The sequence below is a fragment of the Macrotis lagotis genome, chromosome 1 (genome assembly GCF_037893015.1).
Source record: "Macrotis lagotis isolate mMagLag1 chromosome 1, bilby.v1.9.chrom.fasta, whole genome shotgun sequence".
Lineage (NCBI taxonomy): Eukaryota > Metazoa > Chordata > Mammalia > Peramelemorphia > Peramelidae > Macrotis > Macrotis lagotis.
Genome location: NC_133658.1, coordinates 441,019,591 through 441,034,859, shown reverse-complemented (window position 1 = coordinate 441,034,859; position 15,269 = coordinate 441,019,591). Strand labels below are relative to the sequence as shown.

At 34.8% G+C, this 15,269-nt stretch overlaps 1 protein-coding gene across 5 annotated transcripts in view; it reads left to right on the top strand.

The window, feature by feature from the left end:
• The window catches only part of PACS2 (phosphofurin acidic cluster sorting protein 2), a 342,997-nt gene that overhangs the window by 136,585 nt on the left and 191,143 nt on the right, over nucleotides 1–15,269 (top strand). For all 5 annotated transcript variants that reach the window (XM_074213318.1, XM_074213320.1, XM_074213321.1 and 2 more), the window contains one exon: nucleotides 7,906–8,031. In XM_074213318.1, the coding sequence (XP_074069419.1) occupies nucleotides 7,906–8,031 (126 nt within the window). The remainder of the gene's footprint in view (nucleotides 1–7,905; nucleotides 8,032–15,269) is intronic.

The following is a 15,269-nucleotide window of genomic DNA, read 5'->3' as shown; positions in this document are numbered from 1 at the left end:
TGTTGAAATTGGTAAAATGGAAAATTATATATACAAAAATTCACCAGAGAAGAACTCCTTAGAAAGTAGAATTGACCAGATGGAAAGGGAGGTACAAATGCTCACTGAAGAAAATAATTACCTTAAAGTTAGAATTGGGTATTTGGAATCCATTGATGTGAGATATCCCATGCCAAAATATTTTGGATATGTCCAAAGTTTCTCAGAGTTAAAAGTCCAGCAATCAGGCTGTATCCTATGCTTGGCATAACAGTCATTTCCACTTTGGATTATCTTATTCTCTGGCAAAGTGTATTGCTTTGGCCAGCACCAGGTGTTCATCAAGGGATTTATGATTTTAAGTCCCCCTATTTCTTAAGGATCTGAGAGCCAACCTCCTTTATCTCTCTTTTTTTAAGGTTTTTGCAAGGCAATGGGGTTAAGTGGCTTACCCAAGGCCACATGGCTAGGTAATTATTAAGTGTCTGAGACCAGATTTGAACCCAGATACTCCTGACTCCAGGGCTGGTGCTTTATCTACTGCGCCACCTAGCCACCCCTCCTTTATATCTCTTGACAAACTTATAATCTCTGTTTTAATGTAGCTGCCAAGTAAATTGAACTTGAAACTGTGTTCCTGTTCCCACTGGTTCTGTACCCAAGGACCACAGGACCCAAGAATGCCTACATTCTCCACATATGATCCTGCCATGGAAACAGCAGCTCAAGACCTGAAAATGACTATGTTATGGATCAACCTACTTGTAATTTATGTGCATAAATTCTGCCTTTCCCACAGCAGGACAAGCCCTCCCCCTCAGAAAGGCTTCTGCTTGCAAGTGTCATTTTCCTCACTCTGAAATTAATTAAAACGTATGTTTGATTTCTGATTCTGTTGCTTCTACTTGCTATTTGGCTTCAGCTAGCCACAAGAGTAGAGAAATCATTCTGGTCCAGTTGTCAGAAGAAATAATCAAGTGAAATCAAAAGAATGGGAAAGTAGAAGAAAATGTGAAATAGCCTATTGAAAAAAGCAACTGACCTGGAAAATAGATCCAAGAGACATAATTTAAGAATTATTAGACTACCTTCATGAAAGTCATGATCAAAAAAAAAGAACTTAGACATCAATAGAAATTGAAAGAATCTCCTGATTACCTCCTGAAAGAGATCCCCAAATCAAAACTCTACAGGAAAATTATAACCACATTCCAGAGCCCTAATGAAGGAGAAAATGTTACAAATGGCCAGAAACAATTCAGTTATGGTATTACAGTCAAGATAATACAAATTTCAGGGGCAGCTAGGTGACACAGTGGATAGAGCACCAGCCCTGGAGTCGGGAGGACCTGAGTTCAGGTCTTAACCCCATTGCCTTAAATAAATTTTAAAAAATATAATTCATATTTTAGCAGCTCCTACTTAAAAGACTGGAGGACTTGGAATATGATATTTGAAGGACAAAAGAGCTAGGATCACCTGCCCAGCAAAACTGAGTAAAAACCTTAATGGGAAAAATGAATTTTTCAATGAAACAAAGAAATTTTGAGCAACCTTGATGAGAAAAAAACTGAATAGGAAATTTGACTTTTAAATGCAAGATTCAAGAGAGGCATAAAAAGGTAAATAGGAAAGGGAAATCCTAAGGAACTAAATACGATTAAACTTTTATGTTCATTCATGGGAAGATGATACTTATAACTCATATTTTCCCATTGTTAGGACAGTTAGAAGGAATATGCATACCTTTTGACTAAGCAAAATTACTACTAGATCTGTATCCTAAAGAGATATATAAAAAAAAGGAAAAGGATCTATGTATACAAAAAAAAATTATAACAGCCTTTTTTTATTTTGACAAAGAATTAGAAATTTCCATCAGTTGGGAAGTGGCTAAACAAATTATTTTTAGTTTGTTGGTTCTTGTCCATTATCAAAGAAGACAAAAATAACATCACTGTATTAGAGATAAGTTACAGTGTGTCCAACTGTAATTGATCAAACCAATACAAACTCAGAATTCTCTACCATAGGACAGACTCAGATAGTCCATATGAACATTTGTATGTTTTACTCTAAATTTGCATCTACTTCAATTCTGCCTTGCTTATGGAGCACAGCACTCTCTCTGCTGAGGGCATACCATATTGGGTAGTCCTATGCCAGTGTCTTCCATGCTGCATAATCAATTCCTTGTATACTTGTATCATTTTTATGATCCCCCCCCCCATGAGCACTATGCCTGAGTGAGTTCTCCATAAAATAATTTTTTTGACAAGCATATAGTTGGCATTTGAACAATGTGGCTAGCCCTTTGTATTTGTGTTCAAAAGACAGTTTAGCTCAAGAAAGGACCTCATTGTTTAGTAACTTTTATTGCTAGGTGATCTTCACATTCTTCCTAAGTCATTTTAAATGGAAGTGATTCAGTTTCCTGGCATGGCACCGATACTGTCCAGGTTTCACAGGCATGTAGCAATGAGATAAGCTCAACTCTACAGACTTTTAGTGTAGTAGTCAGTTTAATACCTCTTCTCTTCCATACTCTTTGGAACCTCCCAAACACCAAACTAGCTCTGGCAATGGATGTTTCAACCTCCTTATCAGTGTGTACCTTCCTGAAAAGTATACTGCTGGGGCAGCTAGGTGGTGCAGTGAATAGAGCACCAGCACTAGAACATCAGAAGTATCTGAGTTCAAATATGACCCCAGATACTTAATAATTACCTAGCTGTGTGGCCTTGGGCAAGCCACCCCATTGCCTTGCAAAAACTTTTTTTGGTCATTTAAAGTCTGAAGTTAAAAAAAAATGTACTGCCAGAATAAGTGAACTTATCCATTGTATTTAAAACTTCTCCATTTGCTGTAACTAATGGTTTCACATTTGGATGGTGTGGTGCTGGCTGATGGAGCATCTGTGTTATCTTAGTGTTGATTGTTATGCCAAAATTAGCATAAGCAAAAGAGAACCAAGCCATCCTTTGTTCCATCTCAGCTTCAGAAGTTGCATTGAGTGCCCAGGCATCTGCAAACAAAAAATATGCATCAACACTTCTTTCACTTTGGTCTTGGCTTGTTCAAGTTGAAAAATATACCATCAGTGCAATAGGTGACCTTGATGCTCTGTACATTCTCAGTGAAGGCTGAAAAAATGTTGACAAGTATGGGAGGGAGGACACAGCCTTTTTCTCTCCATCAGCAACCAAGAAATTAAGAGTATCATTTGCTATCCAAAACTCCAGAAAATATGCTATCATGAAAGTGATGTATAATACTGATGAAGTTTTTGAGACACCAAATTTTGCCATAATTTTCCATAAGCTCTCATGACTCAAGGCCTCAAAGGCCTTGGTTAGATCTTCAAATGTTGTATATAGACCTGATCTGTTCCTGGTATTTTTCCTGGAGTTGTTGGGCAGCAAACATTATATTGACTCCTTTCTGAAGCCACACTAGTTCTCAGGGAGGCAAGGCTCTTGCTAACAGTGACTAAGAGAGAAACAACCTGTGATTGTCACAGTACAATTTATTTTCTTTACCTTTATAGAGATGGACAATGGAAGTATCCTTAAATTCCTGAAGGATAATTTCCTCCTGCCATAAAACCTGGAAAATTTCAGTTTTTTATGTGCAATGAACGTTTAATGTAGTAAATCACAGTTGGAATAGAATCAGCATCAGGTCATTTGCCACATGAAAGGAGCCTAATGTCTTTCAAAACCTCTTCTTCAGTTGGAACTTCAGCTAGGGACTGATTGACTTTAACTTGAGGTAGATAGTCAATGACTTCCACATTGATTGATGACTGTCTGTTAACACTATGAAGTATTCAATCCATCTCTAGGATCATGTCTCTATCACCAGTCAATATGACTCTATCATGTAATAGTTGAGATTCATCATATGTGTCCATAAATAACCAATAGGGCATAATAAAAATACTTTGGATTGTTACTATCTGCATAAAACTGAATTTCATCTGCCTTCTTACTGAGCCAAGAATCCCGCATCTCTTTGAGCTTTACTTACTTTTGAGACAGTTAAATGCTGCCTTCTTGGAAATGGATGCTGGTAAACCCCTGCAGAGTTCTTGTTTTTCATTTAGCAACTTCTATATTCCTCCATCATTTTTTATCAAGCCAGTCTTGATGTTTCTGAATGTTCTGACCCAGATGAGCAAATGAAGTGTTATGCACTAAATCTGTGGAAGCTGTCCACTCTTTTTCTGTTGTACTGTTGTCAGTTGTGTGTTGGCTCAACTTTCCCTTCACGTTAACATCAAATTTTACCTGCTCAGAGAAGCACTCTAATCTTCAGAGATTAATTATTAACATTATTAACAATTATTAACATAAATTATTCTGTAATTATTTTACTTTGGGATCACCACTTAGGTTGAATGTGTATATTTAGCTTGGAGAGGATGAGTCTATGATCAATCCAGCACTCTGTACCACACATTCTCATGTTCTTTCTGTCTCTTCTTACAATTGCATAGTCTTATTAGATGCCAATGTTTCCTGACAGGATGTATCCAGAAGTTTTATTGTGTTTAGCTAAATGGAAGACAGTATTATATAAAAATGTAATGGAATACTATTTTGTTCTAAGAAAAGATGAGAAAGTTGCTCTCAGAAAAACATGGGAAGACTTACCTGAACAGATGCAAAATGAAATGAACAGAACCCAGAGAAAATTGTACACAGAAACAGTAATATTATTTGATGATGTACTATGAATATATTCTCAGCAATACAGTGATCTAAGAAAATCTGTAGAATTTAGGATAAAAGTTACTGTCCAAAAGATACTTTTTTCTTTAGTTTCTTTAGTTTTCTTTTTTTTTCCCCACAGAATGAGGTACATGGAAATATCTTTTGCATGACTACACATTTAAATAAATTGCTTGCTTTCTCAATGAAGTGGGAAAGGAGAGAGAGAGAGAATTCAGAGCTCAAAATTTGAGAAAAAAGTCCAAAAGAATGCTAAAATTTTTCATTGTTAATAGTAAAAAATGCCAAAATTCCCCATATAATTGGGGGAAAGATAAAATGTTAAATAAATTAAGAATAGTGAAAGCCCTTTGTTCTGCCCATTGACTGAGATTTTAATTTGTGTCTATGTTCATGAATTTATGAAACTTAAATTCATGAACATAGACACAAACTAAAATTTTAAGTTTAATCATTAATGTCATGAGTTTATTTCCCTCTATCCCTTCTCCCAGGAACTGACTGTATTTTGTGTCAGACTCCATGAGCCATTCTTTCTATTAATGAGAATACTAATGCACTGCTGCACAGAACTTCTGAGCCCAAGCAATCTGCCAGCCTCAGTCTTTCCCAGCAGCAGGGATAATGGGTGTATATAATATCATATCTGATTCTTTTTCTTTTCTTTTCTTTTCAGATGTTAAAATATTTTAGTTTTAAATCCTTTTGAACCTTTTATGTTTATAAAAGACGTTGTCTTTACTAGAACAGTGAAATTAGTGGCAGAACAGAATTTTAATAGGAATGGGAATAATCATTTATTAAGTACCTACTATATATAAGTCATTCTTCTGAGCACTTTACAATTATTTCATTTAATTCTCACAACTGCCCTGAGAAATAGATATCATTATTGTTTCCATTTTGCAGTTGAGAAAACTGAGCCAGCCAGAGCTTAAATGACTTGCCCAGGGTCACATAGTCTGAAGCAGGCTTTTAACTTAGTTCTTCCTGCATCCAGGCCCAGCATTCTATCAGCTGTGCCACCTATTTGCTCTAGTTTTTAATTTCAGTGTTTCCATGATTTTTTTTAAGCTTTTGCAGGACAATGGGGTTATTAAGTGGCTTGCCCAAGGGCCACATGGCTAGGTAATTATTAAGTGTCTGAGGCCGGATTTGAACTCGGGTACTCCTTACTCCAGGGCCAGTGCTCTATCCACTGCGGCACCTAGCCGCCCCCACCCCACTTAATGATTTTAATGGATTTTGTTCCAAATCTAAGTTTTCAAAAGATTTTTTTTTCTGAAAAGATAAAATCCTTTTCAACTATTTCCTTTTTTTTATATCCTTCATCTCTCCAGCAAAAACTAGCTTTGTTACTTCTGCTTTTACATTACTTTGTTACTTCTGTATTGTACATTTTTACATTTGCTGATCTTGGAATTAGTAAGAGCGACCATTCTGTATATCATTTCCATTTCATATAAAATTTACACAGTTTAGTACAGAATTAGATTCTATCTTGTCCACCTATGGTGGGTTTTTTACTTTATTTTTAAATTTTAGAAAGAGTTGTTTGAAAGTTCTCTTTCCTTATTTTTTTTCCAATTACATACAAAGATAGTTTTCAACATTCATTCTTTTGCAAACTTTTGAATTCTACATTTTTCTACCTCTCTTCCTTCCCACCTCCCCATGGCATTGAACAATCTGATATAGTTTGAACGACTACAATCATGATTAACGTATTTCCATGTTAGACGCTTTATGAAAAAAGTTAACTAAGGGGGCAAACATAAAAGAAGTTTTTCAGATTAGAACATAGTATGTTTTGCTGTGCACTCAGATTCCATATTTTTTCCCTGGATATGGATGGCATTTTCCTTGACAAGTCTCTCAGAATTGTCCATAGTCACTGAACTGTTGAGATGAGCTGTATTCATCATAGTTGATCATCTCACAATGTTGCTTTTAATGTGTACAATGTTCTCCTGATTCCACTCACTTCACTCAGCATTTCTCCATCCTTTTCCATAGTCCATCCACTGATTATTTCTTACAAAAGCACAACCATGAGAATTGTTTCCCAGCTTTCTGTATTCCTTTTAATAATGGTTACATTGGTTTTATTTATGCAAAAACTTTTTCTTTCCATCCTATCTTCTCTCTATTTGTATTTAGCAAGAATTTTTGAATATATACTTATTTATTCAAATACAGAACAACTTTATATATGAATACAATACAGTATACCAATGTGTATGAATATGCTAAAATATATATATGTAGATAACCGGGTGATTGAAAGAGTCATTTGATGTAGGTGACAAACTACATGTGAAGCAATGCAAAACTTCATAGGAAACAATCTTTTTAGTTACATGCATAGAAATTGCATTTGTAAGCATGGGCATAATTAAAATGTAATTGAACATAATGAGCCTTGTTAAACTATAAAGACTGTATTTTAATGTGTGCTAATGAATTTCATTGACTATCTTACATTATTTTTTATACATACAATACATGTCTATAATATATACATATACATACAATTTACATACATTAAGCCATTTTTAGTCCTATTAGGTATGGATCACTTATAAATACAAGAAATAAATATTTTCACTAAGCTGAGAATACCTATTAATATGGAAAATAGATATGTAAATTACCTCTAAAAGGAACTGTAGTTCTTTTTATAACTCCTTTTTCTTCTATTGTGTTAAAGTTCATTTTAGTAGAACGAAGAAGAAATTAGATATATAAAGTGCTGAGCCATCATTTGTTATAAACTTTGAATTTCAGTTCTTTAAGTATAAGCCCTTGTGCTTATATCCATTTTTAAATGTGATGTTTATAAAAATATTTACTCTCTAAATCTTAACAGAGATTAAAACATTTAACTTCCCATATGTTAAAATATTGTCAGATACTGATTGTCTTGGGATTTGTTTGTTTGTTTATTTTTGATTAGACATGAGGTTTTATTCCCTGAGATTTACCATTACTGTTAGGTAGAAGCCATTCTAGTAATGACCACCCCCTTGGGATTTATATAGCTGTATTATGCTATTCAATTTGCTTCTTATTTACTTATTCCATACAATGGAAAGTCTTGATTTGTTTTGGGAGATAGATTTTTATAAACTTATAAAGTTAAATAGTAATGTCAGAAGTGTGGAAGTTTTAACTTTTGAATTGTATTGTACAGTATCCTCATTTCTTGAAAAGAGAAGGCAACAAACTTCAGATTATGCTGCAGAGAAGGAAACGATACAAAAACCGAACTATTTTGGGCTACAAAACATTGGCAGTGGGATCCATCAACATGGCTGAGGTAGGTTCTTAAAAATCTAACAACCGTTAGATGAATAATTGTAAATTCAGAGTTGTACATTAGAGCCTATTGCATTCAGTATAAAGTAAACCCCTCTTAGATTGTCTTAAAAAATTGGGACAATTGTATTAAAAAAAGGGGGGGCAACTAGGTGGCACAGTAGATAGAGTACTGCCCCTGGAGTCAGGAGGACCTGAGTTCAAATCTAGCATCAGACACTTGATACGTAGTAGCTGTATGACCTTGGCAAGTCACTTAACACCATTGCCCCTCTTCCTCCCTTAAAAAAGGCTACAAGACAATGAAGTTATTTTAAAACTATATAAGGTTGGAGGGAAGGAATAAAGTAAAAAATGTTTTAAAAAATTGATCAGAGAGAAAGGTTGTTACTAGAATCCCAGAAAAAAGTTTTTTTTTCAACATATGTTTATCAAGTATCTACTATGTTCAAGGTTCTCTACTGGGCTTTGGAAATATAAAATTGGAAAATTATACACTTTCTGTCTACTCATACAGGTAGATGATGTACCAATTTAGACTCATTACTAATACGAATAAGTTAATTACTGTAGTCATTATTAGAAATCCATAGGAAGTCAGAAATAGAAAATTAGAATTGTAAAATACTTTGAACAAGAGCAATATTTTTATGTTAAATGCTTGTTTTGTTTCTTAATCGCTATAAAGAGGCATAACATAGCAGGGATGTTGAGATAACTATAATCCAAAGTATTGTATGATGAGGGCAAAAGAAAGGGCCAGGTGGGTGCTCTTTATAAAAAAACCTGAGGAATAATAGAATGCTTTTAGCTGGGGGATCAGGGAAGGCATCAGCAAGAAGGTGGCCCTTGTGCTGCACTTGGAAGAAATAGAATTTTGATAGAAATCAAGAGGTACTATATGCTTGATAAGATAGGCAACCTTATCATTGATTTGACTGAAATGTAGAGTTGTGAAATAGGTCTGGGAATTAGAGCCAGATTGTAGGGGACTTCAAATGCTAGATTATGAAGGTAGTCACTGAGGGCCGTATTTAGGGGAGTATTGTGATCAGGCCAGGTCATCAGGATATTATTTCAGCAACTGTGAGAAGGATAAATTAGAGAGGATACTAGAGTCAAGAATATTATTTAAGAGCTTCTCATAAACATTTTTGTCATGGAGAAGGTGAAGGTCAGAAATGAATGTGCAAGAAAAATGTACCATACCAAGATCTCAGAATAGTCTTTAGTGAAGCAAAGAGGATTCTTTATTGTTACATTCTTAAGAACAGGTAAACTGAAAACAGACACTTCCTTAGAGAGCAAAGACTCAGCTTTTTATCCCTGTCCCAAAATGCAAGTCCCTTCCCTTATTCCCCACTGGCTCCCCAGAGGTCACAGGCTATCTGAAGCACCTGATTCTCTTACATGAATCTCTGCCCCTGATGACATTTCCCACTTCCCCTCTATACATCAATCTAATTATAACTGGTTTTCACAGTCACACATAACTAGTGTGGAAATGAAAAGTAATTGCTTCTTAATTCCTTCCTCTTCCTTCATCCAAAATTTCATTTCCACATCCTTTTTCAACTTCTCAAATTCAGTAATCATTTTTTCCTTTCTTGATCTTTTTTCCTTCAAGTAAGCAAAAGTTATTCTGCTTATACTATATAAGTATTTGGTAATGGAGGTTTCTATTAACCTTTGTACTAGTCCCCATACATAGGTTATTATAGTATTCATCCACTAATACTGCAACCCGAGCAGCTAATAGTATAAGGAGGTTAAGATAGAGACCATCATCCCTTTCATGTTTCTCACCATTAACCATTTTACCCAGACATTTGTGTCTGCATCCTGCTTCTATTCCTACAGTCTGTCTTAGGTTCTTAGCTTCAATTACCATCACAATTTGAGGGTCATTGGGAAATTTCCATTCTTCCACTGGGGACACTAAGGTTGAACATGGATTGTCCTGGACTGCCAGTGTTGTACTGCTATACTAAATCTTACTACCAGGTCCCTCTCTGTTATTTCTACTTCACATCTATAAGTCTGACACACCTCCCAATATACATCTTTTATAGTCATATTTATGGGATCACATTGTAAATCCTGGTAATCTAGTCCTGGTAATGGATAGGCAACAAACATGAGGTCTATGTAAAGTTAGATATCAAAAGGGAGCAATCCCCATTGATTAAATAACCCATACAAATAGATGCAATAGGGAGAAGGTAAACAACATAAACTTCTGCTGCAGTTTTTCTTTCTTCTAGAGACATCCTTCTGTATCTCTGGGGTCTGTTCTAGAAGTCGTCTTCAGTTGAGGTTACATGTGGAGATCATCCTTTCTAGTAGCAGAATATAACACAACTATTATACAGGCCAAAACTCATATTTTCATTACTAGAAAATAAAACTCTGGCACTTCTTAGATCATGGCAATTTATATTTTGACTTGCCCACTGTCATGTTGACATACTCAGAAAATTCAGTTACAAACAGGAATTAACCTAGTTTTGCTTTTGACATTATTTTCTTCCTTTTAGGTGAATGCTACTCCATTTAACAAAATAAACTTTAATAGTACAAAAGTAAATTCATTAAAGATTGCCAAATTAACTTGAACTTGTAACATAAACATTTTAACTTGAGCTGGTAACATATAATCATTTGAAAATATAGAGTATCCAGTAAGTGTATTACAAATAAAAGTTTTATCCTTTTTCTAATGTTTAAAAATGAATCAAAAGGGGTGGCTAGGTGACGCAGTGGATAGAGTACTGGCTTTGGAGTCAGGAGTACCTGAGTTCAAATCCGGCCTCAGACACTTAATAATAATTACCTAGCCGTGTGGCCTTGGGCAAGCCATTTAACCCCATTGCCTTAGAAAATCTAAAAAAAAAAAACATTAATCAAAAAATCCTTTAACGAAAATGAAATTATCTTTGAAATAATTTTAAAAATAGACCATAGTTCATCATTTTTCTGATATACTCAACATTCCTTTGCTTAAAATAGAACTTGAGACTGTCATAATAGAAAATAACATCGGGATGGCTAAGTGGTGCAGTGGATAGAGCACCAGCCCTGGAGTCAGGAGTACCTAAGTTCAAATCTGCCCTCAGACACTTAATAATTACCTAGCTGTGTGGCCTTGGGCAAGCCACTTAACCCCATTGCCTTGCCAAAAAAGAAAAACCTAAAAAAAACTGAAAATAATATCTTAATGTCTTAATGTTAAAAAAAAAAACTAAAGGACCTTAATTCTCACAGAAATATGTAGCTGACAACAAATGTCAAGGCTTTATTCTAACCTTATCTGGCTATTAGGATTTGATAAATGTAGGCCAAAGGACTTAAATTTATATACCTGATTTTAATATAGATCATCTGCCATGATTACAGCAATTTCCCACAAAAATCAAGGGCATCAGAATGAACAATTTGTTTATTTAAATGACTGTTTTTCCACACAGAGGTCATGTGTGTGGCCAGATGTCTTAAACCACATTTTAATTCTACCAGGTAAGACATTTTCCAAATGTCACATTTAGGAAACAGTAAGAAATCAAGCCTTAGAGCTTCAATAGAATATTGTTCCAAAAGCATTTCTTTCACTGATCATACCTAGAGTAAAATACAAAATAAAAGTGTCAATTAAACAGTACCATCAGATCTTAAATAGCAAATTCTAAATCAGAATTTTTAAGTGAGTTCCTTACAAGGATCAAACACTGACAACAGTCTCACACAGAAATAGCAAGTGATTATCACAAAAAAAAAAATCACAATTTTCACATGTTGCACACATGATTTTGGTTCAAAGCTAACAATAATAGGTGTGGGATATATAAACACAACAATTCCAAGTTGCATATGAAAATAGATTTTGTAGAGGTAGCTAGGTAGTGCAGTGGATAGAGCATCGGCCTTGGATTCAGGAGGACCTGAATTCAAATCCAGCCTCAGACACTTAATAATTACCTAGCTGTGTGACCTTGGATAAAGTCACTTAATGCCATTGCCTTGCCAAAAAAAGAAAGAAGAAACGATTCTGTAGAAACAATTTTCTCTATTAATATTTTTAGTTATTATCCATCTTCAAAGAGATGTAGACAACAAACCATTGCTTCCAGAATTCTTGAAAAACAGAACATTTTTAGGTGACTGTCAAAGAATTTGCATAGTGTTCTTCAAGAGTTCTAAATTACAGATATAGCAAACATCATGAAATACACTAGTTGGGAACATATAAAGTGATATCTTTCTATTTTCGTTGTTTTTGTTTTGTTTTTGCAAGGCAATAGGGTTAAGTAACTTGCCCAATGTCACACAGCTAGGTAATTTTTAAGTGTGCAAAATCACATTTGAACTCAGGTCCTCCTGACTCCAGGACCAGTGTTCTATCCACAGTGCCACCTAACTGCCTCAAGAGATATCTTTCTTATTCAACCTTTAAAGCAAAAATAAATCTTAAAAACAAATTATCAAACTCAAGTTGATATAAAATTATCTACAGGCTTCAGAAATAAGTCTTAAAAAATTCCCAAGACTTAAACAAGTCCCACTTACCACAAGTACTACCTTCCTTGAATCAAACAGTGTTTACAAAAGAAAGGGCATGTTTGTTTAAGATTGGGAGAACAAACCTAATTAAATTACTCATCACAAATAAAAAAGTTTAAGTTACATATGCCTAAAGATTTACTCAAATACAATTTGTCTTTACCTTATCTCTATAAATAATCTGACATTAAATCTTCAAATTAGCTTACATATGAAATACATTCTTAGCTGAAGTTTTGATGCAAAGATTTTTCCCTTTATTCCCTAGAAATTTTGCAGCACAGAGAATTCTTGATAAAGATTTATGATCAGAAGGTCCTAAAAGTCTCTTTTTATGATCACAAGGTTTTCTTTGTACTTCACTTAGCAATCTTAATGAAATTCATAAGTCATGGCCAAAAAACTGTAGTTACAATAAGCAAATATAATACATAAGAAATTTAGATTTTCTTCATCATTGCTAAAAGCAGAACTTTATACTTCCAAATGTTTAGTATATAAGAAATTTTATCCCTACTAGTAATTATAACTGATAGAATTATTGACCAACATTTCTTAATATTAGAACATTTAGGGGTGACTAGATGGTGCAGTGGATAGAGTACCAGCCCTGGAATCAGGAGTACCTGAGTTCAAATCCAGCCTCAGACACTTAATAATTACCTAGCTGTGTGGGCTTGGGCAAGCCACTTAACTCCATTTGCCTTGCAAAAACCTTAAAAAAAAAAAAGAACATTTAAGAACATCACTATCATAATCAAAACTTGAAAACTCCAGTTATTTTAGATTACACAGAAGATCAACCCATATAGAGTTATCTATCTGAAGAGATAATAAAAAGTTAACATTCACATAGCAGTTGTTTTTAATGTCAAACACTTTATAGTCATATAGGTTTTTATTTTCTCTTATTCTGTAAGAATAAAACAACCACCTTTTCTTGTATAGCAGATGATTTTCTCAATGCCAACTGAGTATTTTAAATTTCTTATGTGATATTATATTACCTAGCTGTGACATTGGGCAAATGACCTAACCCCATTGCCTTGCAAAAATGAAACAAAACAAAACCAAAAAGAAAAAGAAAAGAAAGATTTTTATCTCTTTGCAAGTTCCCAATTACTGTATTTCATGATGTTGTCTGCTACATCTAAAATTTTAGAACACTTGTAGAACAATAAGAATGGGGTTAGAAACCTGATTTCAAAGACTGGGGGGAATAAATGCATAGGAACGATATGATCCTGTCTTTTTTCAGTGATTGCACTGAGAAAGTATGACATAAACTCTTCAAGATAGAGTGAAATTTTCTTGTGTTTTTAGTTGACTTTAGCATTTCAGCAAGGCACTGCTAAAATATGGCTTTTATTTGTTTTCCCATGGCTCTTAGAGTACCAATTTCAATATAGATGGTTTGGGTTATGTTATAAATGAATGAAAAGAAAAACATGCTAGAGTGAGAGAAAATTGTACATTTTATTCACGAACCTTGCAAGATACACCTTACAAGGTATGGGTACTTTACCTAGGCGTGAAGTACGAATTAGTCTTCAAAGTCAGGTAATTTATGGTCTTCAGAAACTCTTTCCCCTCCCTCTTGGATGTTCATAGTTTGAATTACAATCTGAGAGGTCCACTCATTCCATGACATGCCCCTAATTTGATCCCCCCCACATCATCCCAGGCATGATATGCTAATGAACCCCAATCGTCACATGGGATATGTGGGTTAATATTCAATTACCTAATTGAGCAAACTCAGTAGCATTAGGTCAAGATCTCTAGGTCACTCTTTTTTTTTTTTTTTTTTTTTAAATTTTTGACAAGGCAAATGGGGTTAATTTCTAGGTCACTCTTGACAGGTTGAGAACCAGTTTGGGGTTTGGTATCCCTGTAATGGGAATAGGAAAAAAAACTCTTCCAGTCTTATGATTGGATTATGATTCCCCCTTTGTAATGGATTCCTTAAGGGCTCCTCTCCACATCCTGTGAAGACCAACACCCTACATTTCTCACAGGTTATATTTTGGGATTTTTTAGGTTTTTGGCAAAGCAGATGGGGTTAAGTGGCTTGCCCAAGGCCACACAGCTAGGTAATTATTAAGTGTTTGAGACCTGATTTGAACTCAGGTACTGACTCCAGGGCCTGTGCTCTATCTACTGCACCACCTTGCCGCTCTGGTTTAGGTTATATTTTAAAAGTATTCTCAGGTACATAAAATTGAAAAACAGTAGGAGGAAATGTGGTAGAAAACTTAGTGGTATTGTCACATTGAAAAAAAACAATTGTCATTTCATGTAGTTAGAAAAAATATATTTTTTTAAATAGTGTCAGCAGGGGCCAGCTAGGTGACATAGCAATAGAGCACCAGCCCTGCAGTCAGGAGGACCTGTGTGACTTGGGTAAGTCACTTAGCCAGGCACATTGCTTCAAGTAAAAAAATCCAAAAAAAAAAATAGTGTCAGCATTGGGTAAAGCCCAGAATGAGCGAAAGCTAAAATATGAAGTTAAACAATGAAAATAGATTTTTTTTTGAAGAAGAAGACATCCAACACCAAAGAAGGAACATGATTGCTGCTTGGGAAGGATGGGATAGGTGAGAACAGAAAGAAGGGAGAACATTATTTCTGTTTACCTTAGGAGAATGACCATGAGAGTGAAAATGACTAAAGAAAAATATC